This window comes from Pelodiscus sinensis, chromosome 9, assembly GCF_049634645.1.
Source record: "Pelodiscus sinensis isolate JC-2024 chromosome 9, ASM4963464v1, whole genome shotgun sequence".
In the NCBI taxonomy this organism is placed as follows: domain Eukaryota; kingdom Metazoa; phylum Chordata; order Testudines; family Trionychidae; genus Pelodiscus; species Pelodiscus sinensis.
The window spans coordinates 62,456,779-62,483,621 of NC_134719.1; the positions used below are offsets into that span (position 1 = coordinate 62,456,779).

Sequence of the window (26,843 nt, forward strand, 5' to 3'; positions counted from 1 at the left end):
CCAACTGATTTCCATGGGAGGCAGGCATCTAATTATCTTTGAAGATCTGGGCCAATCTGCCTAACAGTCCCCTTCAGCTCTGGTGCAGGGTGGGTAAGGGTGACATGGATCATACCCTGCCCCGGCTTTAAATTCCCCAGTGGTGCTCAGCTGACTTATTCCCCATCTCTTCTTGCCCATATGCGCAGAGGGAAAATATAGCAGCCATTTGAGGCTGGGAAGCAAGCAAGAGAGTGCTTTTTGCTCCTTTATTCTCTTTTGATGCCTTTGTTTTGATAGTACTGTTGCCCCTTTTGACAAGAGTGGTTGGCCAAAGTTTGGGGCCCTGCGGGTTTTTTCCGCTAGTATGGGGTCAGGTATTTCTTTGATGTAATCCTGTTTATTTACAAAGAATGTACAAAGTCGTGTTTCCCAGAACACAGCAGGAATCAAACAGCTTTGCTTACAGCTTCAAGATTCCTTTTGGCAGCACCCATCTTGAAAGCTCTTCCTAGGCTTTTCTCAGGGCTACACACTGTGCTTGTTCAATCTACAGGTGTCTGGACTCCAGAGCCTCTCTCTCCGCCCACATTGTTCTACTTCCTGAGCATTCATCAGTTTCGGTGATGTTCTGCCCAGCCCACAACAGTATTAGGTCTGGTCCATGCTTACAATTTAGGCCAACATAGCTACAATGCTCAGGTTTGTGAAAAAGAACTCTGTTGATGTAGCCACCCTCATTCAGGAAGCTGGAGTTCCTACAGTGATGGAAAAATCCCTTCCATCGCTGTAGTTTGCATTTATGCTATAAGGTTACTGGGACACAGCTATAGCACTGTGGTTATGTATGGTCTGGTCTACACTAAAAAGCTATATTTACACAACTATGTACCTCAGAGAGATGAAAAATCAATCCTCCTAACCAGAATTCCTTGTAAGCTGTGTAAGCATCGTGCAGGTAATAAGGGAAGCTCGCCAGCCAGGATCTGCCATAGTTGAGGGAGGAGCGCCTCTCCTTTGTCCCCAACTGAGCACCAGAGATAACTGGGGTTGCCCTTCTCCCCAGACCAAGTGCTGCTGCAGGGAGAGAGAGCTGGGAGGGAGGGGGTTCCCCAGGTAGCCTGCCCCCCAAACGTCTCATCCCCAGCCCCACCCTAAAACCCACACCCCCAGCTGAAGTTGTCCCCACCCTGCATGCCAAACCCCTTGGCCCCAACCCCATACATCATCTCCCTATTGGTGCACATAACAAAATTAATTCTGCACCTGTGAGAAAAATTAGAGGGAACACTGGCTCTGTAGCATAATTAAGATAGCCAGAACCCTGGTGTAGACAGTGCTTGGTTAACAGAATTCTTCTGTCAGCTACCCTCTCTCAAAAAGTAGATTACCTGTGCTAATAAAAGAACCCCTCCCATTGGTGTAGGCAGTGTCTGCAACTGTGCTGTTGCTGTAGTGCTTCATTGCCTAAATGCTTAATTGATGTAGTGCTTAAGTCATTGCCTTATTTAGGGTCAGATTCTGCGACCCTTAGTCATGGCGTGAAGTACCAGCATCTGAAAATAGTAGATATGATTTCAGTGGCCCCCTCTCATAGCATGAATAAGGGTGATGGAACCTCCAGACGCACAGGGCAGACAAAATCCTAGGTGAAGAGCTGTGAATAAACTGAATGACTCCAGTAGCAGCCTTAGGAGGAAAGGTGGCTCTGAGATACTACTTTCTTGGCACCTCTCTCATTCAAGGGTACCAATCTGCTCATAGCTTATGCCAACAGCATATTACAACATCCTTGTATCCTTCACTGGCTCAGATGTGCTAGCCAGCACACAGAAAGGCAGAGTCAAGTGTACTTTTGTACACTTCTGTTCCAGGTAGCTTGTTGCAGGGTGGAAGAGAGTCTTCCTCTCATACCTCTGTGCTAATGCATAGTTCAAGTCACAGTGCAGCCCATAGCTGGTGGATGAAGTAGATGTACTATATTTGACTTTTACTAAAACATGTGATACTGTCTTAGGAAACACTTGAAATTACTTCAAATTGGCTTGAATAGGAATTCTGTCACGTTGCCCGAAAACTAGCAGAAAGACTATAAACAGAGGATAATAGCAATGTACCGAGTTGTAGGGAGGATTTTAACATGTTAGTGTTGGTTCAGTCTTATTTAATACCTTCATTCTTCACATAGAAAAACCTGTGAATACCAATTATCAAATAATGCAAAGGAACCTATGGTCTGAATCAAACCCATTTTTGATCGTATCCTTTTGGTATATATGGTTGTGCCAATTTTCTTCCACAATTTGATCTGAGGAAGTGGGTCTGGCCCACAAAAGCTCATCACCTAATAATAATCTTGTTAGTCTTTAAAGTGCTGCATAGTCCTGTCTTTTGTTTCAGCCAGACCAGACTAACATGGCTGCATCTCTAGTACTAAGCTTTAAGCAGACCAGAAATAAAAGTATACGTGGAAGAACCAATTCCTATACAGCTATGGGCAAAGCTGGAGGGCATGGAAGAGAAAAGCCCCCAGAATAACCGGGGCGGGAGCTGGAGGGATGGGTTTACAGGAGGGCTGTGTCTAGACTGGCCAGTTTTTCCAGAAAATCAGCCGCTTTTCCGCAAAGTGCTTTTGTGGAAAAGCGTCCGTGCCAATCTAGACACGAAAACGTTCCGAAAATGCTTTTAACGGAAAACTAAAAGCATTTCCGGAAAATCATGCCAGTGTAGCCGTAGCGGAGGAGTCACAAATCAGGCCAGTGCACACGTGTAGCAGCCAGGGGAGGGAGCCAAGGCCAGGTGCTGAGGAGTCTGCCTGCAGGAGTCCAGGCGGCCACGCTGAGCCGGGCACGGACAGTGAGACCCCTCCCCCCATGGGCACAACCCCACGTGACAGGGACACGCGCTGGGCAGCTCCCGCGGAGCGCGCGCCCCCGGGGCTTAACGGGCCCGTCAGACGCGCCACGCGCTGAAAAGGAGGCGGCGGGTCCTGAGCCCCCCCCCCCCCCCAGGCGCTAACCGGGCGCGGGTAAGGCCGGGCCTGAGTGGGGAAAGGCGGGGCGAGGGCAACGGAAAGGTTATTATTGGCAGGCCGCTCACCCAACCAGCAGCTCGCCCCACCCCTGGGCGGTAGGCGGGAGTTCCGCTTGGCGCGGCCGGAAGCGTGGAGGATGTCACTTCCGGAGAGGGGAGCCGGTTGCTAGGCTGCCCGCCGGGGCCTCTGTAGCTTCCGGTGTGGTGGTGTGCGTCGGGGGGGAGGGTCTCTCCCGGGGTCGGGGGCACCATGAGTACCATGTTCGCCGACACCGTCCTCATCGTCTTCATCTCGGTGTGCACGGCGCTGCTGGCCGAGGGTGAGCGGGGGGCGTGACCCAGCGAGCAGCCGGGGCGCCCCGTGGCTCCTCTCTGGCCGGGGCTGCAGCGGTAACTGGGGCCAGGCCTGCCCGGGCCGCAGGGCCTTGGGGTGACTCCGTGCCCTGGTCGTATCATTGCTGAACATGTCCGCTGTGACAGTGTTACACGTGGGGTGGCAGGCGGCCCCCTGTGCAAACTGGCTCCTGCCTTCCCCCTCCCGCTGCGCAGCTGTGTCTGATAAAGAGGTAGCAGGTGGGGAGGAGGCTCCCTGGGAGCTGGTCTGCACAGGAGCCGACGTGTAATCGTGAACGTTAGCCGATAAGCCTGATGGTGCATACGGTTGCACCTTCAGATCCTTACCTGGCAAAGACGGCTGTCTGCTTACTGTTCGCTGCTCTTCTCTGGGTTTCTTTCTCCTTGTTAATGCACCCAAATCTAAATGCCGTGGTACCTCGGGGAAAACTGCAATAGAGCTATATAGAAAGTCACTCTTTTCCCCCCTTATTTTGTCTGATGTTTACTGCAGGTATAACATGGGTGCTGGTTTACAGAACAGAAAAATACAAGAGACTGAAAGCTGAGGTGGAAAAACAAAGCAAAAAATGTAAGTGTTACCTTTGAATCTATAGGAAATATGGCTGTTCTTGTTGTCTCCTTGTTTTCTTCTTCAGGATTTTTCAAAATAGTGTCTGCTCTTGGCAAGAGGTACCTTTCATTTACTCCTGAGGGTCTCTGCCTCACCACAGAATACTTGGGAGCTATACACCTGACTGCTTCCATTCTGATCTGAAGGTACCAGCCCCTAGCTTTTTTATTTTTTTGTCCTTTGCTGGAAGGCAGAGGGTTAGTACTAAGACTTGTTCTGATTTTAATTCCACCCCCTACCTAACTTCCATTGAAGAATGGGGAGGAGGAACAGAGATAGGTGTAAGATTTCCTTTCCTTAGCATGATTAACCATTGATTGTGTATATAGAGTCCACCAGCTGCACTGAGGTGAACTCATGGAGACTGCCTGTGTTCTTTGAGAGGGAGCCCAGATCTGGGGAGGAAGGAGAGAGAGAACAGGAGGAGTTATTGGAAACAAAAAGAATTGTGGTTGGATGAATGGTATGACAGACTAGAGAGGCATAGATAAAAAATTAGATTAAAGGTGTCAGAGGAGATGAGGATGTTTTTGTAGTGGTGGTGGGGGGAAATGACAGAAGAAAGAAGACCTTGTATAAACTCATGCGACTTCTGTGTGTGTGTAGGTTGGAGAAGGAGGGAGGGAAATGAGTTGAAATGAGAAATGGTGACAGAGGGAAGAGGATAAAGAGGAGGAAGAGTTAGAAGGTCTATGATATAAGATAAGAGGAGAGCACAAAAGCATCAGTACAAATAAGTGAAGTGATGGATTTAAGCAAGTGGTAGCTTGACAGAAGATTTGGGTTGGCTTCTGTCTCCCTCTTTCCTGAGCCTTCTGGAGAAGATCAGTTCCAGAAGGTATAAGACAGTGCAGAGGAGCTATGGATAAAACCTACTAGTATAAGTTATGAAAGCAACCTAAATCCTCTGCTGGATTTTCAGGATAATGTCCTACTCATTTGAGTGCTGTGGAACTTAGCAGCAGCTTGTATAGATTAATCTCTGGTATGTTATTATTTCTGTAGAGATTTTACTCTGGTTATTTTGTAATTCCTCCTAACTCATTTTCACGTGTCCACAAAGTGCCAGGTGTGAGGTGCATGCATCAACATCAGTAATAATTGCTTATGAGTTACAGCTTCAATGACAGAGTTGAGAAAAACATTAGTTACAATTTCACATTTGATTAGTATTTCTTAATCACAATTTATCCACATATCCATTTTAAAAGGTGCACTTATCTGTCCTAGGAAGCCCTTAACCATTCTTAAGCATACAACTGTAAAACAGACAACTCCTGCCACAGCTTTCAGTCATTTGTCAAGGTACCCATAGCAAGAACCAATAAAACAAACCCTTAGAGATAAGATCACTGGGCTCCTCTGTAAGAGCCTTGCCATTCTATCACAGCTACAGAAAACAGATGAGCCTTGAAAGTGAATAAATTAGGGCTGTTAGATCGGGGAGTGCTTATGATTTAATCTCTCAACAAAACATTCTTCTGGTATATGGTACAGCCTTGTCTCAGAACTCAGCGAGCCTGAAAGTTGCAGGATAGATGTCTGATTATTATCTGACAATAGAAAAAGTTGTAAGACTGAAGTGTGGTTACAGTAAGAATAACAATGTTATGCAATTGTATTTACTCTTAGTGACCTTTGCTCAGCTTGCATCATCCTTGCATAATCCTGCTGGCCTGCTTGCCTGACATGTGTGATTTTTAGTTTATAGATAAGTAAACTTCATGATTAACTTTTTCATCAACAACATTGTGGTAAAAGCAGATGAATAGGTTTTGTGCCTGTGCTATTTAAGTTTTATTGACAATTGTGCAAGGTTGGTTTATGGCTCGCAAAACTTTTGTCAATTAGTATCACAGATTCTCCTGTGGCCTGAAAATTTAGGCGTGGTCTTTCTGTTTTGGCCAGGACCAGTTTTCCTTCTATTATTTTCCACCCATGCATGGATTGAATTTTCTTATGTGCAACACCAATATCGAAGTAATGTGTGGATATGCTCTACCAGTACAAACAAAAAAATCTATATATTTTTAAACAGTTCATAAGTTTGGAAGAAGAAAAATATTAAAACAAGGGATAAATAACAAGGTGCACGGGTTAAATGTTTATTTAATGTGAAATCAAATAAAAGAAAATTTAACACTACCCTCGAAGTACAAGTATTTTATCATCCTTTGTAACATCTCAAGCTAATAAACGCACCAAAATGGAGCATACTGAAAATAGTTGTATGAATAAAACAAAGTGTCCATTAAGTAAAAGCATAAAAAATATGCATCAGAGGCCCAATTTTTATAATCATAGAATCAGACATCTGCCAGAACACTAGCATGCTATGGACTTTTGCAGTTCACAGAACTATCCCTCTTGCCTGCCTATTATCTGCACACATTGCCCAGCTTTAATATGTTAAGCAAATTTGAGTCAGCTAGAAGTAGTCATGCTCTCATTAAAACTATTAATGCACTATTTTCTGACCCTTGAAAGGCGAGTAAAAGGCATTCACTCAGGTTTATACAGTTTCTTTGTCATGTCAACTCTTAATTTGATTAATACTTCACACACATAGAACAATACAAATAAGTAATAAAGCAATGTAGACAGCAAACAAAGCCACAAACAAATAAGCTACTGGCAACACTTGAAAATACAAAGGGAAGTAAGATGCCAGATAGTTGATTACGGGTATTTTAATTGAGCATATAGGCTCCATGATATGCAAGTGCAACAGAGACCTGTAAAAAATTGGGACACCCTAAACTCCCCCATACCCACCTCATCCCCCTCACCTCTGTGCAGCCTGCTTCCGCCAGCCCAGCCTGGGGCTGGGAGTGAGTTCTCTCTTCTCGGCAGTGGCACCCCAACTGAGACTGCTATGCTGTGAGAGTCCGACTCTCTTTCCTGTCTTGGTTGCCGCCAAAGCTCTGCTGGGAGTCAAGATGCCCCATACTCCTTGTCCCCCACCTACCCCAACCCCATATTTTGCCCCCCATCTCACCTTCCTCCAAGTCCTCTCCAAGGTCCAGGACGCACCTAATTAATGGAGCCAATCTGCACACCACTAAGTGCACATCCTTTTACACCTTTGTGCGCAGCCACACAAGCATGCTCCTTACAGAGAACTGTGGTCCTTGCCAGGAATACAAATTCTTCCATTAAAACCAAACTGATGTACTAATATGTGAGACGGAACTCTGCACTGCTGACTCTGGGAAACGGGACTGAAAATGGGTTTGTTTATAAAGTAGATACGATACAGATGTGCTGTTGGGAGGAGAGGGGGAAGCTATCAATATTGCGTATCCTAACCGTACTTATAACATTTATTATCCTATTTTCATATTGTGGTATTGGCTATACAAACCTGAAACTAAAACTTGGCTTTCCCTTTCTGAGAACATCAGTCAAAAAATTTCTCTGCTCATGGAGGTGATTCCATTTGCAGATTGAAAAGCAAATTTGCTGGATCACAGTATCAGCAGGTCAGCAGCAGTCTAGCTTGTGAATATCTGTTGGCTTTGCTTCTAGCCATTTGTGGAATGTCTGCAGTCTAGATTGGTTGTCTTATTTGGTTTTCTGGTAGCTTTGGTAACTAGGTTTGAACTTGATGCGTACTTTCAATATTTTGAAGATAAAAATTATTTCAGCCCTGATTGGATGGGCAGCAAGAATGGATCTGCTTGTGCCAGACTGCTAGGACAGCACTTCTGTCTCTTCTGCACAGGCAGGCATTCTCCATGGAACAGAACAGAGGCCTTTCTGTGTTCTGCATCCCACTTGCAGATAGCTAGGTCATAGTTTCCCATAAAGCTCATTTCATCACACTTGCTGAATTGCAAGTACTGTCTAGAATTCATAATGGCAAATCAAGTAAGAGCTGTTAAATGATAAAATGATATTCTGGCTCCTTGAATCACCTTCGGCAGGCTTTAAAATTCTAGCTCTTGATAGGGATTGAAATTGTTCTTTTCCTCATTTAGGCCTGAAAAACTCAGATTCCTGGTCTTGAAAACATTTATACCAGTTCTCCTCTGTCAGGTTGTGACATTGAACTTATATCATAGACATATATCTCTATCTTGTTTTCTGCATTTTCTTGCCCGTTTGCATGAAGACTTTGGGTATACGAGGGAGGAGAAGGGTTTTGTAGTATAATTCATACAAACAGCGGAGAAAGTGATTCAGTGTTGTCTTTGCCCTTTGCAGTAGAAAAGAAGAAGGAAACGATAACTGAATCAGCAGGACGACAGCAAAAAAAGAAAATAGGTAAGATTTGGGGAGGGGAGATGTGATGCTCCAGAAGTGAGGGGGAAGCTGTGAAGAAAAGCTGCTGGAGGTGACTTTTTTCCTTTTCCTTTCCTCTTCCCCTGACGGTTAAAACCGTAATGCTTTATTTAGGAATGGAAGGAGACTTGGTTCTTGATGGGATAGCTAAAATGTGACTTTCTCTTTTTCCCTATGGAAACATCTTTCAGGGGAACTAGCCTTTTCCATTTTAGGTTGACCTTAGGCAAACCCAGTGGCATTGGATTTCCAAAGTATACTGCTGCCTAAGCAGGATTGGTTCACATGGACCCAGACCAAGGAATATTTTAGTCTTAACTGTTCTCAGATGCTGTCTCTGAGAGCTCATTGCTGTAGTGCATTATCAACGTGCAATAACTGTGGGATTGCTGTAATGTGTGTTAGTGCTTGTGGTCCCTATCTTTTTAGAGGTTAGATTTTTTTTTTTCTTTTTTTCTTCATAGCATCACTGTAGATTGGAGTCAAGGATGTTTGTAATAACTGCATCTTTATAGCCGTATGTGTTCAGCTTTCTTTCAGACTTGGTCTCAGCTGTGTTTGTAGCATTTGGTTGTGGAATAATTACAACATTCATTTAATGTGTCTTTTCCCTTAAATTACCGATGTATACTCAACACCATCTCAACATCTTTTGTCTGAGGCTCTAGGAGAAGAAATGCGTATGGGCGTAGGTTAGCTGCATTACTCACAAATGTTAAAGGCGTGAGTGAGTGATGCAGAACAGCCAGTTGAGTTAAGGAGAACTTTTATCTGTAATGTTCTAGACAAATACAAAACTTATTTGGACTGTGTTTTTGTCCTTTTTCCTATAAAAGCAGGTGTCTTTGTTACAGTCAGTTCTGTGCAAGGCTCAGAATAGCTATAAAACCTCTGCTTAAATCATTTAAGAGCTTTTCCTAGATATCAAACTTGGGATCTCTGGACTTCTCCCAGGTTTAGAACCTTAATTCCTTCCCCTTGTGCATTATGGTACAGGCCTTAATTACACAATGACATATCTGTATCCCAGAGAATCTCTGGCTCATTCAGAGCGTAGGATGGAAGTGCATAGTGAATGAAGAAGCTTTTTGCTGTTCCTTCTTATCCTCATTAATTAGTGTGGACTTAGACCTTATTTACAGCTTGTATCCAAACCCTGCTGTGGCCAAGGAATGCCTTATTTCCCTTTGGACTTCTCATCTATTCACTGAAGTATGAGTGCTTCACCAACACCAATGAAATTATTTTCACAATGCCCTTTTGAGCTAGTGAAGTGTCAATCCCACATTTACAGATGCGGTTTCCCTTGGGCCTTGTCTACGCTACCAAAGTTTGTCATAAAAAAACTGCTGTTTGGGCATTTTCCCCTCACAAAAGTCACATTGCAGTGTGTATACTCTCTGTTTTGTTTCCAGTTTTGGTGACCAAAAATTTCCACCCCTATGAAGACTCACATTCCTCTTGTTATTGACAAAGAGCCAGAGTAGACACTAGTGGTTTGTTTTGATGTAAAAATTAGTTTAAAAATGTGATACTGTTAAGATTAATTATTAGCAACTGGACACAAGGGGGAGAGATGAGATATGTTACTTCTGCTTCACCTAACATTTCCTATTGTAACCCCCTATAGCCAGCTGCTTATGACTTTGGGGCTTGACAGACCTTCCGGGTGCTGCAGTCTCACAGCAACAGTGTTTGGGGTCCACCTGTTGTGTTAATACCCTGTTACAGAGATGCAGGACTCTGCAACCCCTGCATTGCCACAGACTACCGCAGGCTTTGTTCACATTCCCTCGTCCATATCTCTTGGTTTTCCACATTCCTATTCGACCCCCTATCCTGGCTTTCCCAGGTTGTCTCTGGGTCTGGCAAAGTAGGGGCAGTGCAAATAGCGGTTGAAACGTGACCGCTCCAGTGGCTAACCATGGCATAGCACAAAAGAGCACTCCTGAATCAGGGAAATAAAAATGACTAACTTAAAAAAAATTTGGAGTGGCCTTTGTGTGAGACGTTATCAGGATACGTGAAACTTGGAGTTTGTGATGACTGACATGGGAGGGCGTACAGTGTAATGCTTCAGAGAAGAGTATTTTAAAGTGGTCTGTGCAGAAAGCTAGTGCATATTTTACTTAAATATAGCAGAGAAAATTCAATTTTTGTACAAATTGTTCCTTAGATGCTTTTGAAGTCTGAAACGTTAGGATTTTCATCCTACTGTAAGTGCAGCCTTGGTGATCTGACCTTGGAATCCCTGTGGACAGCTCTGTAACGAAGGATGAGCTAATGTATATAGTGCAGCATATCCACACAGCTAATAAGGTTAGATGTGCAAATAACGTTCTCAGAGCAACACTACTTCAGTATACAATATGCTGGCACTGTCTGATTTTTTTTAAATTTGATTTTCCAGTTGCCATGTACATTTTCGGAGCTGGCAATCTTGGCATATTGTGCATTGAATGTTGACAAACCTCTCATAATTGTTCTGCTGTGTGATTCAAGGACAGTTGGCCGTGTGCCATTTTTCACACTAATGTCTGGCATACAGAGCTGGTGTCTCTCTTGGAACTCTTACTGGTTTGGCTAACAAGGAAGTGAAATCATTCTGGTGCCTGGATTGGAATAACGTCTGTGTTCTTCACCACTTTACAGAGAGGCAAGAAGAGAAGCTGAAGAACAACAACAGGGACCTGTCAATGGTAAGAATGCTGTAAATTAGGGGCAATGCCCACACTAGTGAAGGGCTCAATCTTGAGCTCTCCAGGAGGTACAGGGTCACCCTTAACGTCTAAGGCTCTAAAACAGAGCGAGTAGGTGCTCATATTCACTTGTCTTCATGGGCTACACCTTTGACATCTGCAAGCTGCAGTGTGGCTCACCGAGTTCTACACTCAGTGTCCCCTTCTCTTCACGCATAGCTTCTTTAATTCTCATTCCCCCTCACTCTCCATTGTCCTAGTGAGCTGACTGCATTTGTCATTTCCCTTCCCTCCTTATGGTTCCTGGGGACTTCCTTTCTGTATGCGTCGTCACCTCTTGGTTAACAGGACAGCCTCGAGCAATCCTTTTCCTCCACAAGCTCTTCGCACCCGTTGTGCCACTCATGGCTGTTTCAGTATTTGTCGTTCTTCAGCCCCTCTTAAGATTTTTTTTTTTGTTTTTTGGCCTGGTCTCCTCTCCTACAAGCTGAGAGAGTAAGCGGCAAGGTTGCCTTCTCTTTTGATCCTGAGGCTGCTGCACACCCTCTGTATTCAGTGTTAAAGCCTCTAAGCCCTAACTGCGGGACTTGTCTTCATTTTTAGCTGGAAAATGTATCTGGCATTGCTTGGGTCCTTACCTCAAATAAGTATTGTTTTTCTTCCTTTAAATCGTTGCTCTGGGGTGGGGCTGGGAATGAAGGGTTCAGTATGCAGGCTGCCACGGAAAGAGAGGACAATCCTAGCCCTCTCTCACTTCAGCAGAGTGTGGCCAGCTTGTAGCCAGTGCTGCACTCCAGCGGGCACAGCTGGGGGAGGGGTGCATGTCCCCTGGCTGGGGGACAGACATGCAGATAGACACGCAAACAGACAAACACTCTGAAATAGAAAGTAGAGAGCTGTCCCTTTCTCCACCCCTGCTGGCCCAGTCCCCATCTCTGGACCCTTGTTGTCCCTCTATGGTCATTCTGCAGCATACCTGCCTTCTGCCAGTCCCTTTCCTTTTCATTTTATGAGAAACAATTGAGTTCCACCCACATCCCATTATCCTGGCACAACCAAACTCTGAACTTGCTTTAAGTTCTAATAAGAGGAAGCTGCATATCAAATTTGGTCATCCTAGTTCTGACAGTTTAGGAGGAGTTCTTGAACAGATGGACTCACAGTAAGATCTAATGGCTTCTTTCTGCATTAGCTGTCAATAATGAACCTCTCTGACCTCTCTGATTGCAGGTTCGAATGAAGTCCATGTTTGCAATTGGCTTTTGCTTCACTGCCCTCATGGGCATGTTCAACTCCATGTAAGTATCAGCTGTGTCTGGCTCTTCTCTCCCCCGCTGCCAGAGTCTTCCAAGTGAATGTATCCCATCCATGCCCTCTCTCCCTTGCCACTTGGACTCATTCTTCTGATGTTCATGGGGTTCCGTTGAGAGCTGCACCTAACGTGTGTAAAATGGATCAAACTGTAGCTCTATTCCTTTTTGATAGGGAGTTGCAGCCTGCGACTCTGCATGTCACAGCGCTTGGCATGGAGCATTGCGTGCAGGGATTCTCCTGCCTGCATTTTAGCCACAACTGAACGTGCCCGCTGTTCTGCAATATATGGCCAGGATGAAAATCTGGCTAATCCAAAATAGCTGTGTGGAGCTCAGGCAGTCTTCTGCAGTCTCAAGACCTTTCTGTCACCTCTGCGTTGGCTGCTTCGTTGCTTTCTAAAAACGGTACTGGCTTTTCCCCCCAAAGCTGAGACGCCAAAAAAAAAATAAAAAAAGATTTTGGACTTGACTAGGATGTTTCTATAAGCTCTACTTTTCATGTAGTACCGCCAGAATATTTTCTTTGTCTTTAAGAATGTAATACTAGAGCAATCACTGGAGAGCTACAAAATCCCCCCCCCCCCCCCCCCCCAAACACACACACACAAAAATGCTGGAGGATTTCAGTCCACAGCAATCATGACTAGTCCTATGTTCTAGTTTGATTGTTGGTCTCTGGATTTGTGGAATGTGTCTCAAATTTAATTGATCATTCACAAATCTATCCCTATCTGCTGTTGTGTTATCACCTCCCCATCACCAGTAATGCCAGCCTCAGCTCCTTATTTGTCTACCTCTCTCATAATAATCTTCACAGTTTCTTCTGTGCAGCTCTTTATGTGGGACACCCTCTCTGAATTTGACCATAAAGCCATTTTCTGGTCCTTCCCCAAGTCCCAAATCTGCCATCATGCTTACATAAAATTTAAAGGCTGAATGAGTCCCTGGGGGACAATGACACTTGATGTATTTTGGAAAGGGTGAATGTAGTTTCTCTCAGCTTTTTTCTTGTTGAAAATTGGAGCTGTAATACACAGTTTGGGGGTTGTACTAGATGGCCTTCTGAGGTCTCTTCCAATCATCTTCTATGATTCTACAGTTCAGGGATGGGAGGGACAAATGCAAGAAGGCTGGCTTGACTACTAAAAGCAGAAAGCCAGGTTGAGGATCCAGATGATCTATTCAGGATAATCTCTTTGTAAGTTGGTAGGCTCCATGGAGAAGGTATGTCTGCTAGGGCAATCTGCAGGTGAATTCTTGATTGAAAATCAGGCAGATAGGGGTGTCTGGTGAGGGAAGTTACCTGCTGTGCCTCTTGGTACTCTCCAGACATGAACACCTTTTCCCATTAGTCCTGAATCTCACCCAGCTCTGCCAAAGAATTCCCTAAAAGAACATGTGCCTTAAAACCTAGGTTACCTGCCAGAAGAGAAGGTAGGTACCTCAAGGTATCACCTCTGAGCTACTCTTATGTCCCCACAGCAGGAATAACACAGACTCCTAAAATACTGGGGATGGTACAAGGAGGCAAACATCCGTTCCTAGCCCTTCTGCCAAACTGCTTGTGAGGTGTAAGCGAAGTCGGCACATGGTAGAGCCATAGCTCTGTGGGAATGCCTTTCCACAGGAAAGAATGCTCATTTAGAAGCTTTTGAAACCAGAAACACCTGTTAGAAAATCAGCACTTGAGGAAAAAATAACTTCACGCTCTGAGTGCACGCTGATGCAGCATGGTACATGCACTGCTTCAAAGGGTCATATTGGTGGTCTGGTTTGTGAAGCTGAATCTCTTCTAGTCTGCTCAAATTCACACCATCACTCCAGCTCTAGAATGTAGTACTGAATGCTTCCCGCCTCCTAGAGCTGCACAAGTACCTTTTGAATATCTAACGCCCCTGCTCTGAAGAGTGAATGCAGAGAGAGAATATTGTATTAAAAGGAATCTTTCCAGGGCAGGTGCCCACATCCCTTTTGATTACTGATAAATGCAGCAGATTGAAAAAACAGAGTTGGGCTTCAGTTTGTTTTCTATGCACACCCCTCTAGTATATAAATCCACCAGTCTACATAAAGTAACTGTAGGGCTGAGAGAGGAGCAGGGGTAAAGTAACAGGAGGATAATTGAGTGTTACATGGAAAAGCCTATGTCTGATCTGGCTTTTAAAAAGCAGGTGTCAGAACTTGAGGATGTTGATTAGGAAGTTCCTAGTCTGTATCCCACAAACCTTTGTCAGCAATTTATCCAACCATTAATCCCTGATAGGTTGGCCTCCAGGAGGGACGCCTTGTCATTGCACAGCATGTGATGAGGGAGGCCTGCACAGTGCAGCCAGTGGATGACTGGCCGTTGTGATGTGGTGGTGTGAGGATGGCAGGTGTGTACGTATATTAGTCTCTCTGGTTTTGTGCACATGAAGGTGAAGCAATGTGACTTTTCTAGGTTTTTGACTTGCTCTTGTATCGGGCTTTGTCCTCTTGGAGGCCTGTTTGATTGATTGATTGTAAACCCTTACATCTGTTTTTCTGCAATCCAGGCTGAGTACCACTTCTCTGTGCTGGGTGCTTATTCGGCTTCTCACGCTAAGTCATCTATTTTTTTTTTTTTTTTCCCCTCCAGATTTGACGGCCGAGTGGTGGCAAAACTTCCTTTTATTCCCCTCTCCTACATCCAGGGCCTGTCTCACCGCAACCTGCTGGGGGAGGATTACACTGACTGCTCCTTCATCTTCCTCTACATTCTCTGTACCATGTCTATCCGGCAGGTGAGTGCTGTGCTGCTTCCTATGGGTGGAGAATGGAGCAGGCATTGATCTGCCACCCAGTAAGTAGTAGCATGCACCCAGTTACCAATTTATCACACGTAGTCTGCCTTTGTTCAAAGCTTTCAGATTAGCCTTTGGTTCCCGTAGGCTTAGCTGTCAAAGGAAAAGTGCAGAAAAGTCTCACTTTATATGAGGTCTTATCTCAGCCCATGAAGGAGACATGGCAAAAGTCAACAGGGTTGCTCCAGAACATTCAGATGAGGCCAGTAGATGATGATGGCTCCAGTTCTGAAGCCAGTGGAGGTGGGCTCGACACGTTAAGCTCATCAAAGCACACACTATTTTGAGAACATTGTCTCAACTCTGTGGACCCAGGCTCGGAGGCTCATTCCTGGGTGCAGTGTAGAATAGCCCTAACGTAAGCTGCCTTGGTACTCCAAAAGGCTCAATCTGCATCCAAAAAATCTGCTGTGGAAGCAGTCTGCATTTTTCTCAAGCGCCTTATTCTCTTCCCTCCCCTTGCCTGCTCAACACATGTCTCTCTCTCTCTCTCTCTCTCTCTCTCTCTCGAATAGTTTTCCCTTCAGAGTATTCTCTGTTCCTGATCACCAGTGGATAGAGTAATTTATACAACGGGGGTCTGGTGTGACACAGTGCAAGGCCATTTTAGGGAACACGGTTAAGAATTTACCACCGTAGTAGACTGTGACCCATACAGAGGCCCTTCTGCTGCAAGTAAGAAGCGCTGTCCTTGAAAATGGGAAGCTTCTTTGCAGTTAGGGATAGGTGCCTTGCCCAACCAGTGATGCCATCATTTTACCAGCTGCACTGTGCTAAAGCAGGGTTAACGGTGAAGGAGCTGTTTAACTGACAGTAGAGCTGCTATTAGCATGTGACTAGGTGGGATGGAGTGTCAGTCTGTGTTGGGGAGGACCAGTGGGACTTGAGTGCTGCTGACAGAGTGTTCCGCTTGTTGAATTTCCCCCAGGGAGTGGGGAGAGGCTAATAGATGCTGGAAGTTGGGTTAATGTTGATGCGCTTAGCTGGTTCTCTATTTTTATCTTTCCTTTTTCTTGGTTCTCTTCCTGAATGCTTGCTGCTTATTTCTCCTTGACTCGCAGATCTCTGATGCTTTTCCTCTGGAGGTGCCAAGGGACTTAGAAACTCTTACAGCAGGTCAGCAGAGGAAATTGATGTTGAGCCAGCTTTAACAGAGGGGTCAGGATGGGCTTGGTGAAGTGTCTCAGTAATAGAGTGACAGCTCCTATACCCCCAAATAAGAGCATATTAATGGATCAAACCAATTCTCTCCCTCCTTCCACAGCAGGGTCCTGCATTAAATCAGCGCTCTGTCCAGTCTTGTGTGAAGGAACAAGGCAAACAAATTAGCAAACAGCCATCAACTCCACTGACGTCTTATTAAATGCTGTCAGCACAGCAGGTGCTCAGTGCGGTTTCCCTGGCCTGGGTCTAGGCTAGTAGGTGCAGTGCTGTTGTCTTGTTTGTGGATTCTGTGTCATGCACTGGGAGGCTTTTTGTGTGTTCTGCAGTGTCTGCCCCGCAATGACTAGCCAGAGCCTTGCAGTCCCCTGGGGAAACTCTCCTTGCCACCAGTGTGTTCCAGTGGGGTTCCATGCCTTTCTGTTCTGATACCAGTAGACTCTTTTGCACTCCTGAAAGGCCATGTGCAGAGAGAGTGAAACTCGGATTGTGCTGGCTGCTGCATGTTTTCACCGCTCCAGTTGGATATTTGGCATTTTTCAGCCACTGAATTGGCCTAGTGGCTTTTTTACATGTTTAAAGAGAAAAATCCCAAGGTAAATTCCTGTTTTGGCTGTTTCCTGCTGTCTCCTGTGATGAAACAGACTGGAAGCAGCACCAAACGAATGGCTAGACATAAGCACTTTGGGTTTTGCTACTAGTATTTGGCTTGTTCAGGCCAAGAAGCCTTCAAGAGGAAATTCCAGGAAGGGTTTTTACTTGTGCCGGGGAGTCCCTGCTAAGGCTCTGGGGTGGGGAAGTAGCAGCATTGCTTTGGGAAGGCTATTTCAGCTGTGCTGTTTCATATGCTGATGCCTCACTAGTTTAACTTTTTTTTTTTTTTTAAACCTGTAGAACTGACATGCGTTGTACTCCCAGCACTACGTTACGAGGCAGCTCTTCCTTCTATACTCAAATATTTTGCTTCTAAGCCAGGGGTTCTCAACTTTTTTCTTTCTGGGGCTTTCCCAATATGCTGTTACAACTCTACAGCTCACTTGTGGCACAATGACACTTCTTTTGCATATAAATCCCAGGATCAGCATTAGGGGTTACCAAGCAGGTCAGTTGCCTGGAGTCCCATACCACATGTGGCCCCACAATACTGAGTTGCTCAAACTTCTGCTTCAGCTCAAGTGATGGGACTCGGGGGCTTGGGCTTCAGCCCCATGCAGAGGTACTTTGGCTTTCTGCCCTGGGCCCCAGTGAGCCTAACACTGGCCCTGCTTGGCAGATCCTCAGAAGCCTGCTTGCAGTTCCCCAGGAGGCCTGGACCCTGATTGAGAACCAGTGCTCTAAGGTATAGTTTAAACTGGCTGTCATGAAATTGGAAGGTGTAGGAACCCCTGTGTAGTCCATGGGGGCAACGGAGTGCTGCAGAGAAGAGGGGTCCTGGAATTAAATAGCAGGAGGGGAAGATCCCAGCATTTGAGGGGAGGGGTGTAGCAGAGGATCCCCAGAACTCATTGAATGGAGGCAGAGCCTGAATTCAGAGTGTGCATGTCTGTCTGTTTGGTGGGAGGAGAGGACTAACTAGGGGGAGTGACCACTGATTTAAACAGACCTTGCCTATGGGGATGGGGAGAGGTAGCACAGCAACTCTTCACCCAGGCTCATAATCCTGAGCCACCACGGTGTTGAGAAAAGCTCAACTGCTTTTTGCCTGTTACCAGTATCTCCCGAAATATCTAGTTTGCCGTGAGTAACTTCCTCTGCGTTATTCCCATCTCCCCCTGCACGTAAATCCTGTTCGGTAGTTCCTTGTGCCTTCCTGTTTGGAGAGAGTGCTGCTGGGGGAGGTTTTCTACAGGCCAGTGAGCGGCTGGGTTTCAGCTGGGGAAGTCTGCTGCTGAATTGGGTGTGATGTAGAAAGTCAGTTACATCCTCGGCCCCTCCTGCAGTTAGTGCACTAACAGCCTTCAACTGTCCTGTTCGTCCGGTAATAAACCTTTATTGCATAGACGCTTGCCAGTGTTTAGTTTCCTTTTCACACTTGCTTGAATGGTAGACCTGTCCCCTTCTTCTGCTCAAGATGTGCTCCTGTTGGGAGAGGGGGCCAGCAATTTCCCTTTACAGACAGGACAGGGAGCCAAACTGTCCTGATTGTGCTGGGGTAGGGCAGTGGTTTCTGACTCTTCTTCCCCTAGGGCACTTAACCATTTCTGTGTGAAACTGTTATCTGTTCTCCCTGCACTGATTGTGGGGTAGGAAGACAGCAAAAAAACAGATCCGGTGAGGGGGGCGGGACTAAAAAAACAGATCCTGTGAGGGGGGGCGGGACTATTGTGTGGTACAAATATTCTTGCTCCCCTGCTGCTGCCTTCTTCCACTCCCATTGGTGGCTGTTACCATCACTTTCCCAGAGAAGTGTGCATCATGCTGTGGGAACACACAATGGTGCAGCCTTCCATAATGACTGTGGGAGAAGAAAGGCTGGCCAGAGATTCGGATTTGCTATAGTTTGAATGGCTATTCAAGTCAACTTGTCCATTTGCTACTTAGATCTCCCTGGTGGGAGGAGGGATTATGAGAGCCTGTCTGAGCAGGTAGAACATATGGGGCTGAGTGATGGCACAAGAATTGAAAGGACACAGTGCAAGCTTCCCCTTGCTCTTTGGCCTTGACCTACTATACTCTGTTCTATTGGTGCGCCTCACTCCTGATACTATAGTACCCCCTACTGGTCAGTCAAGTCCCTTTTGCATAGCTGTTCCCTAATATCTGCAGCAAAGTCCTAGGACAAGAGACACAAAATGGAGACTCCCACAGCAAAAAAAAATTTGTTATATATACATCTCCTAGTGTTTCTTGTCTAGCAACTATCCCATAAGTAGGAAGGTGTAGTAAGAGCTTTCAATTTACTTAGAGGCTTTCTGCTGTGTTTAACGTTTTTATTAAACTATAGTGTACCTGTATATCATCACAAATGGGATGGAGGCATCCCCTTTTATTAAGGTTCATCACCATTTCCTGTTTTAAGGGCCTGTTTTCAGTTATTCATAACCTTAGAATCATAGAACACGACAACTGGAAGGGAACCTTGAGAGGTCGAGTCCAGACCCCTGCCCTCACAGCAGGACCAAGATCATCCCTGATAGATGTCTGTCCAAACTGCTCTTAAATATCTCCAGTGATGGAGGTTCCGCAACCTCCCTAGGCAACTTATTCCAGTGTTTAACCATCCTGACAGGAAGTTTTTTATAATGTCCAACCTAAACCTCCCTTGCTACAGTTTAAGCCCATTGCTTCTTGTCCTAGCCTCAGAGGCTAAGGAGAACAATTTTTTCCCTCCTCCTTGTGACACCCTTTTAGATACCTGAAAACTGCGATCATCTCCCCTCTCAGTCTTCTCCTTTCCAAACTAAACAAGACCAATTCTTTCAGTCTTCCTTCATAGGTCATGTTCTCTAGATCTTTAATCATTCTTGTTGCTCTTCTCTGGACCTCCTCCAATTTCTCCACCTCTTTCTTGAAATGTGGTGCCCAGAACTGGACACAATACTCTAATTGATGCCTAATCAGCGCAGAGTAGAGCAGAAGAATGACTTCTTGTGTCTTGCTCACAACACTTCTGTTAATGCATCCCAGAATCATGTTTGCTTTTTTTGCAACAGTATCACATTGTTGACTCATATTGAGCTTGTGGGCCACTATGACCCCTAGATCCCTTTTCTGCAGGACTCTTTCCTAGACAGTTGCTTCCCATTCTGTATGTGTGAAACAGATTGTTCCTTCCTAAGTGTAGTACTTTGAATTTTTTGTCATTAAACTTCATCCTATTTACCTGAGACCATTTCTCCAGTTTGTCCAGATCATTTTGAATTATGACCCTAGCCTCCAAGGCAGTTGCAACCCCTCCCAGCTTCGTATCCTCTGCAAACTTAATAGGCGTACTCTCTATGCCAATATCTAAATTGTTGATGAAGATATTGAATAGAACTGTTCCCAAAACAGACCCTGCAGAACCCCACTTATGCCCTTCCAGTATGATTGTGAACCATTAATAACTACTCTGAGAACTGTTATCCAGCCAGTTATGCACCCACCTTATAATAACCCCATCTAAGTTGTATTTGCCTAGTTTATTGATAAGAAGATCATGCGAGACCTATCAAATGCCTTACTAAAGTCTAGGTATACCATGTCCAATGCCTCTCCCTCATCAACAAGACTTGTTATCCTATCATAGAAAGCTATCAGATTGATTTGACATGATTTATTCTTTACAAATCAATGCTGGCTCTTACCTATCACCTTATTATCTTTCAGGTGTTTGCAGATGAATTCCTTAATTACTTGCTCCATTATCTTTCCTGGTACAGAGCTTAAATTGACTGATCTGTAGTTTCCTGGGTTGTTCTTATTTCCCTATTTATAGATGGGCACTAGATTTGCCCTTTTCAAGTCTTCTGGAATCTCTCCTGTCTTCCATGATTTTTCAAAGATGATGGCTAAAGGCTCAGATACTCAAGGAGCTGATAGCGGTGTTATTCTAGAATGTATTTCATCAGACCCTGGTGACTTGCATACATCTAACTTTCCTAAGTGATTTTAACTTGTTCTTTTTTTACTTTATCTTCGAAACTTACCCCTTTCCCACTAGTATTCACTATGTTAGGCATTCCTTCTTCATCAGACTTCTTGGTGAAGACCGAAACAAAGAAGTCATTAAACACCTCTGCCATTTCCAAGTTTCTTCTTGTTGTTTCTCCCGCCTCACTGATCAGTGGGCCTACCCTGTCCTTAGTCTTCCTCTTGCTTCTAATATATTTATAGAATGTCTTCTTATTTCCCTTTATGTCTGTAGCTAGTTTGAGCTTGTTTTGTGCCTTTGCCTTTCTAATATTGCCCCTGCATACCTGCATTGTTTGCCTATATTCATCCTTTGTAGTTTGTCCTAGTTTCCACTTTTTATGACCTTTTTTTTTTTTTTTAAATAAAGATCATGCAAGATCTGGTCTTTTTCCATACTTTCTATCTTACCTATGCAGTGGAATAGCTTGCTTTTGGGCCCTTAATAATGTCCCTTTGAAAAACTGCCAACTCTCTTCAGTTGTTTTTCCCCTTAGTCTTGCTTCCCATGGGACCTTACCTACAGGCTTTCTAAGCTTACCAAAATTTGCCTTCCTGAAATCCAGTGTCTTTATTTTGCTGTGCTCCCTTCTACCATTCCTTAGAATCGTTAACTCTATGATTTCATGTGATCACTTTCACCCAAGCTCTCTCCCACTTTCAAATTCTCAACCAGCTCCTCCCTATTTGTTAAAATCAAATCTAGAACAGCTTCCCCCTTAGTTGTTTTTTCAACCTTCTGAAATAAAAAGTTGTCTTCAATGCAGTCCAAGAACTTATTGGACAGTCTGTGCCCTGCTATGTTAGTTTCCCAACGTTGCCAAGCTTTAAACCTTTGGGCTGAATTTGCCATGCTGTCGGTTATCCCTGGTAGTGCAAGTGGCAGAAGTGTGGGTTGGATGTAAAATTTCAGCTTTGCTGATGAGCCATGTGGGCATCAATATAATGATGCAGGATGGAATTTGTTTTTTTTTTCCAGTTTGCTTTTTTAAAATCCAGGATATTACACACAGGCTTTGTGTTAAAAGAGCATTATTAAAGTTGCTAATCAAAGCACTTAGAAGTTAGGAAATGCCAGAATTAAGGTCACTTGTGCATATGCATTATGATACAGCCTTTAATCAAATGACCACGTTATTTTTTCTACAGGACTCTGCCTCATTCAGTGCACAGGATGGAGAGTTCACTTCATCACTGTGTTTTCTCCTCCTCATTCAGTGTGTGGCCTCTGTTACATCGTGTGGAGTTCCACAGTATAGGAAGCAATCAGTGGAAACAGAGAGCTTGAATAGTTGCAAGTGTCCATTTTTTGTTGTTGGATATCACAGAACTAACTTGAACCAGCCCAAACCAGCTGGGCTGACCCCAGTGACCTAACTCAGTTACTATAACAACAAGATCTATATCTACAACCCAGTACACAACAGTCTCTGACCTTGGTTACTCTCACTAGTCAAACCCTCCTCTAATGACGGAACTGTTAATCTTCTCAGGGGCTTTTCTGTCATGCTCGGCACTACACTAGCTGTGTGTTTAATAAACATTCCTGATCTTATTTTCACAACACATCTCTGAGATGAGGGGGTATTAGTCCCCTTTTACAGATGGACAACTGAGGCTCAAAGATTTAAAATCAAAAGTGTGGACCAAACTCAGGTGTCCAGTTTGAGATGCTGAGGACCTGATGTGCAAAGTACTTAACAGTATAGTGCTTCGTATGTTCAGAGCACAGCTCCCATTTACTTCAGTTCAGCTGTGAGTGCTCAACACATCAGCAAATCAAAAGAATGGCCATACTGGGTCAGACCCCACTGGTCCATCTAACACTGTATCCTGTCTCTTAATGAGCTGAAACTAGAGCCTTCAGTGAGAATGAACAGAACAGGGCAATTTATCAAATGATCCATCCCCTTTTGCCCAGTTCCAGCTTCTGGTGGGTTTTAAGACACCTGAAGTGTGAGGTTAAGTCCCTGACCAGACTTGCCAAATAGCCTTTGATGGACCTATCCACCAAAACCTTACCTAATTCTTTTTTGAACCCAGTTATCCTTTGGCCTTCAAGGTCTGGCAATGAGTTCCACACATTATCTATATTCATGATTTTATATTTCTCATATCCTATCCCCCTTAGTCATCTTCTAATTTGAACAGACCCAGTTTTTTTTATCCATCCTCAGAAGGAAGCAGTACCATATACCTAATTAATCCTTTTTGTTGCCCTTCTCTGTTCTTTCTCTAATATATCCTAATGTATCCTTTTTGAGGTGGCATGACTAGAACTGCATGCAATGTGAGAAGTGATATTTTCTGTCTTATCTATCCCTTTCCCAATGATTCCTAACGTTGTTTGCTTTTTTGACTGTTGCTGCACGTTAAGCAGATTATCTGGTTAAACACTGGAAAGTTGCTTAGGGAGGCTGTAGAATCTCCATCTCTGGAGATATTTAAGAGCAGGTTAGATAGACCTCTATCAGGGATGGTCTAGATCATAGGTTCCCAAACTGGGGGGTGTGAAGAAATTCCAGGGCAGATGCGAGGCGACCCAGCCTCCCCCTTCAATTCCCCCCCAAGAAAGACCTCGGTCCATCCAGTAAAATTCAGAAATTACCATGTGAAATGTCCAGTATTTTCTGTTTTTCCTGGCTCTGGTGTCCACTGGAACATGTGCAGCTTGGTCTAGCTGGGGCCTGGGGGAGGATGGAGCATCCTGGGCAGACTTCAAAATGTCTGCCTTAAAAGGGCAATACCTGCTCTGCTCTTAAAAGGGGGCATGATGCTAAAAAGTCTGTGAACCACTGGACTGTAGATGGTATTGGGTCTTGCCATGAGGGCAGGGGACTGAACTCGATGACTTCTCAAGGTCCCTACCAGTTCTAGTGTTCTGTGATTTTTAGAGAACTGTCCACAGTGACTCCAACATGTTTCTTGAGAGGTGACTTGCCTGAATCAAATGCTTGGTTATTTTTTTCTCAGTCTTAATGTTTCAATAACACTAGTGTGATCCGTTAAAACACTGCTCCAACATTTGAAAATCTAACAATTGGACAAAGGCAGAGAAGAGGTCAACTGCACAAACTTATTTTTGTTGTTGATAGGTATTCATTATTGTACCATGTGTGTCTTAGGAGAGAAAATACTGTTTCCATCTACATCATTAGCATAGAAATCAGCTCTACTTTGGCAGGAATTCAGCAATTCTTCTGGTTGCCAGGTGGGCCACCCAGTTCTGATTGTATTGTGTGAGATCCTTCCTGTCTTGTTTGCAGATCCTTGGGTTCTGATTACAGCCTCCCTTGACAGTGGTTTTTGGAATGTGTGAAAACAGCAGAGCGCTGCTCCTAGTTTTTCTGCCTGTGAGCAGAAGACAGGAAGCTGCTATTATATTTGCATTTCACCTACAATTCATATGCATCTAACGTGACCATCTTAAAGAAAACAATATAGCCAAAGGCTGTTGCCTGCACCAAGAACTCTTATTACCTGTCCATTGTCTTTGACTTAGTAGGTGAACAGGGGCGGATGAGGATTTTGCGGGACCCATGGCAGCACAATTTTGCAGGGCCCCCCTTTTGACACAGCGCATGCGCGTTGGCACCATGGCGCATGCGCGGGGCTTCTTGAAGCGCGGGGCCCATGGCAGCCGCCCCGCTCGCCTTGCCCTATATCCGCCCCTGTAGGTGAAGATAGAATTAAATTGCAGCTGCAGACTGGAACCCACTCCAACTGTGGGAGAGTTGGTTAGGAAACAAACTCAAGCTTGGGTCCACCTCTAATTACTGTGAATTATGCATATAATCAATTAATCTCTCTGGGTTGCATTTCTTCCTGGCCCTTTTGCATGGATACAAGGTGTATCACACATACACTGGCTAAACTGAGTTGTAAAACTTTGGAGTTGGAAATTGAGAGGTTTGCCACTAGCCTAATGGAACCAGGATTCACCCTATGATTGGCTTCCTTCACTCCCTCCACTGTAACATCACTCTGTTTTTCACTTCCACAGAATATTCAGAAGATGCTTGGCCTGGCTCCTTCTCGGGCTGCCACTAAGCAGGCTGGGGGTTTCCTTGGCCCCCCTCCTCAAGCCGGGAAATTCTCTTAAAGTACAGTCATGCACCTTCCAGAGCAGCTCCCCTTGATATTGGTATCAAAGACAGACTGCTCTTGGTTTGTAACAAGATTGGATTCCACAACTGGCTTTCTGTTCGCTTGAAGCGGCTTTTTGGATGAGTACTGCCTTCCCGGAAGCATTTTTGTATTCGGAGTATTCTACAAGCACCTTGTCACCATTGAAACAAAATTCTTGGCAGGTATTTGATGTCTGTGCAATAAAGGATCAAGCCCCTTGCATTTACAATGTAGTCACCTAATCACATTGCAGGGACAGAGGAACTGTCTTGCTTTGCAAAACTACTGCAAGGATAATAAAACCTTATTGGGAGCCATCATAGAGAAGGTGTGTCAGATGACAAGGATCTGCAAAATAAACAGATGTTTGGACATCCCTGTACCATCATGCTCTAGTACTAATTGTGTCCCCATTCTCTTAGACAAATAGGCTGGAGACCTCTATTAGGAACTCAGCTACAGCAAAACTCAGCATGTTCAGTTCTGTTCACTCTCAAATGTGTGTATGTGAAAATACATCTAAAGCTGCAGCTTGTTTCCTTATTGGTGCAGTACTCAGGTTACGGTGCCATGCTCCAGTTGGAGCTTTGTTGTGCTGCTTCTGAATAATCCCCTCCTCCTCCTGAGGAGTTCAGCTTGGCATTGGTTTATGGAGCATTACACTGCCTATGTTCCAAGTGTCTGCTCAGCTGTAATCTATTCAATGGTAGTCATAATTTGAAACAAACCTGGCCTTTAGACTCACTTTGATTCAAGTTACATAACCTCTTATTTGTTTTTGTCGATACCAGCTGCACCTACTCTTTAAGCCCTGGGGTTATGGTGTACACACACAGCATGTACTAGACGTTGAATGCTACTGTATTTTCAACTTGAGTGATCAGTTTCAAAGGTCTCAACACTCAACCTTGGAGCCCAACTCACTTTACGAAGCTAAACTTTTATTGGGTTCATAATGGACGGTACTAGAGGTACTGAGAGGTGGAATGGCTTTAAATATCATCTCTGCTCTTTTTACCATCACACTTTATATACCACTCCCGAGGAAGAAATCTGCCTGTTTTTTGGAAGCATTTACATGGCACCTATCATTCATAGTACTTGGGCCCTAACAAGTGAACTAATGTAGGCTATGTCCACATTAGAGAGTTTCTCTGAGATGGAGCTATCCTGGAAAAACTGCCATGTCCAGGGAAGCATCTGCTCTTCTGAAATTTTTTTTTGGAAGAGCAGCCGTGCTCTTTTGGCTCTCTGTAACCCTCATTTAGGAGGAAGAAGAGTTGCTCTGAAAAAGGGGTTTTGTTCCGACATTTGGCTCAGTGTAGACTGGCCAACTGTTGGAAAAGCTGCTTCTGAAAAAAAAAAGGCAGAAAAGCTAGGCCCAGTGCGGTTTGCAACGTGCGCACCTTTTGCCTGAAGACTAGCGGGGTGGGGACGCAGCCTTGATAATGGGCCTGAATTAAATGCAAGACCACGCGTCTGTGGCAACCTGGGGCACTAGAGCTGCATTAGATCCCGGCCCCGGAGCCCTGTCTCAGGCTGCCTGAGCCTCTCTAAGCGTCGTTTCCAGCGGGGTCCAGCTGCTGAACCCCCCCCCCCCGGCGCGCTTACAAACGAAGAGCGGCCGCGCTACTATTCGCAGTGCAGCGCGAGGCCGCTCTCGCGCTGCCCCTCTGCAAGGACCGTTTTTTTTTTGGGGGGGGGGGCTCTCAGGAAACCCGCGAGCAGCGCTCAGCGTCCCGGCGCGCGCTGCGGAGGGGCGCTCGTGCGCCTTGCTGGCGGCGATCTGCGCGGGGCGCGCGCCGGGGCGGCGAGGGAGGGGCTGTTAAGTCCGTGCGAACATGCC

At 45.0% G+C, this 26,843-nt stretch overlaps 1 protein-coding gene across 2 annotated transcripts; it reads left to right on the forward strand.

Annotated features, from left to right (window-relative positions):
• The first annotated feature begins 3,153 nt into the window (after positions 1-3,153).
• On the forward strand, positions 3,154-25,379 carry TMCO1 (transmembrane and coiled-coil domains 1). Of its 2 annotated transcripts, none has more exons than XM_025179629.2 (7): positions 3,154-3,332; positions 3,860-3,937; positions 8,186-8,245; positions 10,916-10,962; positions 12,193-12,260; positions 14,893-15,037; positions 16,159-16,310. In XM_025179629.2, the coding sequence occupies exons 1-7, from the start codon at positions 3,263-3,265 to the stop codon at positions 16,246-16,248; spliced, it is 558 nt and encodes a 185-aa protein (XP_025035414.2). In that variant the 5' UTR covers positions 3,154-3,262; the 3' UTR covers positions 16,249-16,310. The 2 variants fall into 2 exon arrangements, with proteins under 2 accessions (XP_025035414.2, XP_006139432.1); XM_006139370.3 differs by lacking the exon at positions 16,159-16,310 and adding an exon at positions 24,873-25,379 and having other exon boundaries at positions 3,158-3,332.
• The last annotated feature ends 1,464 nt before the right edge of the window (positions 25,380-26,843 follow it).

Bases quoted from the DNA above. Each gene is read 5' to 3' on its own strand.
- TMCO1 (XM_006139370.3), top strand. From the start codon at position 3,263: ATGAGTACCATGTTCGCCGACACCGTCCTCATCGTCTTCATCTCGGTG. The intron at 10,963-12,192 runs GTAAGAATGCTG...CTCTGATTGCAG, and splicing joins ACAACAGGGACCTGTCAATG to GTTCGAATGAAGTCCATGTT. The intron at 15,038-24,872 runs GTGAGTGCTGTG...TCACTTCCACAG, and splicing joins GTACCATGTCTATCCGGCAG to AATATTCAGAAGATGCTTGG.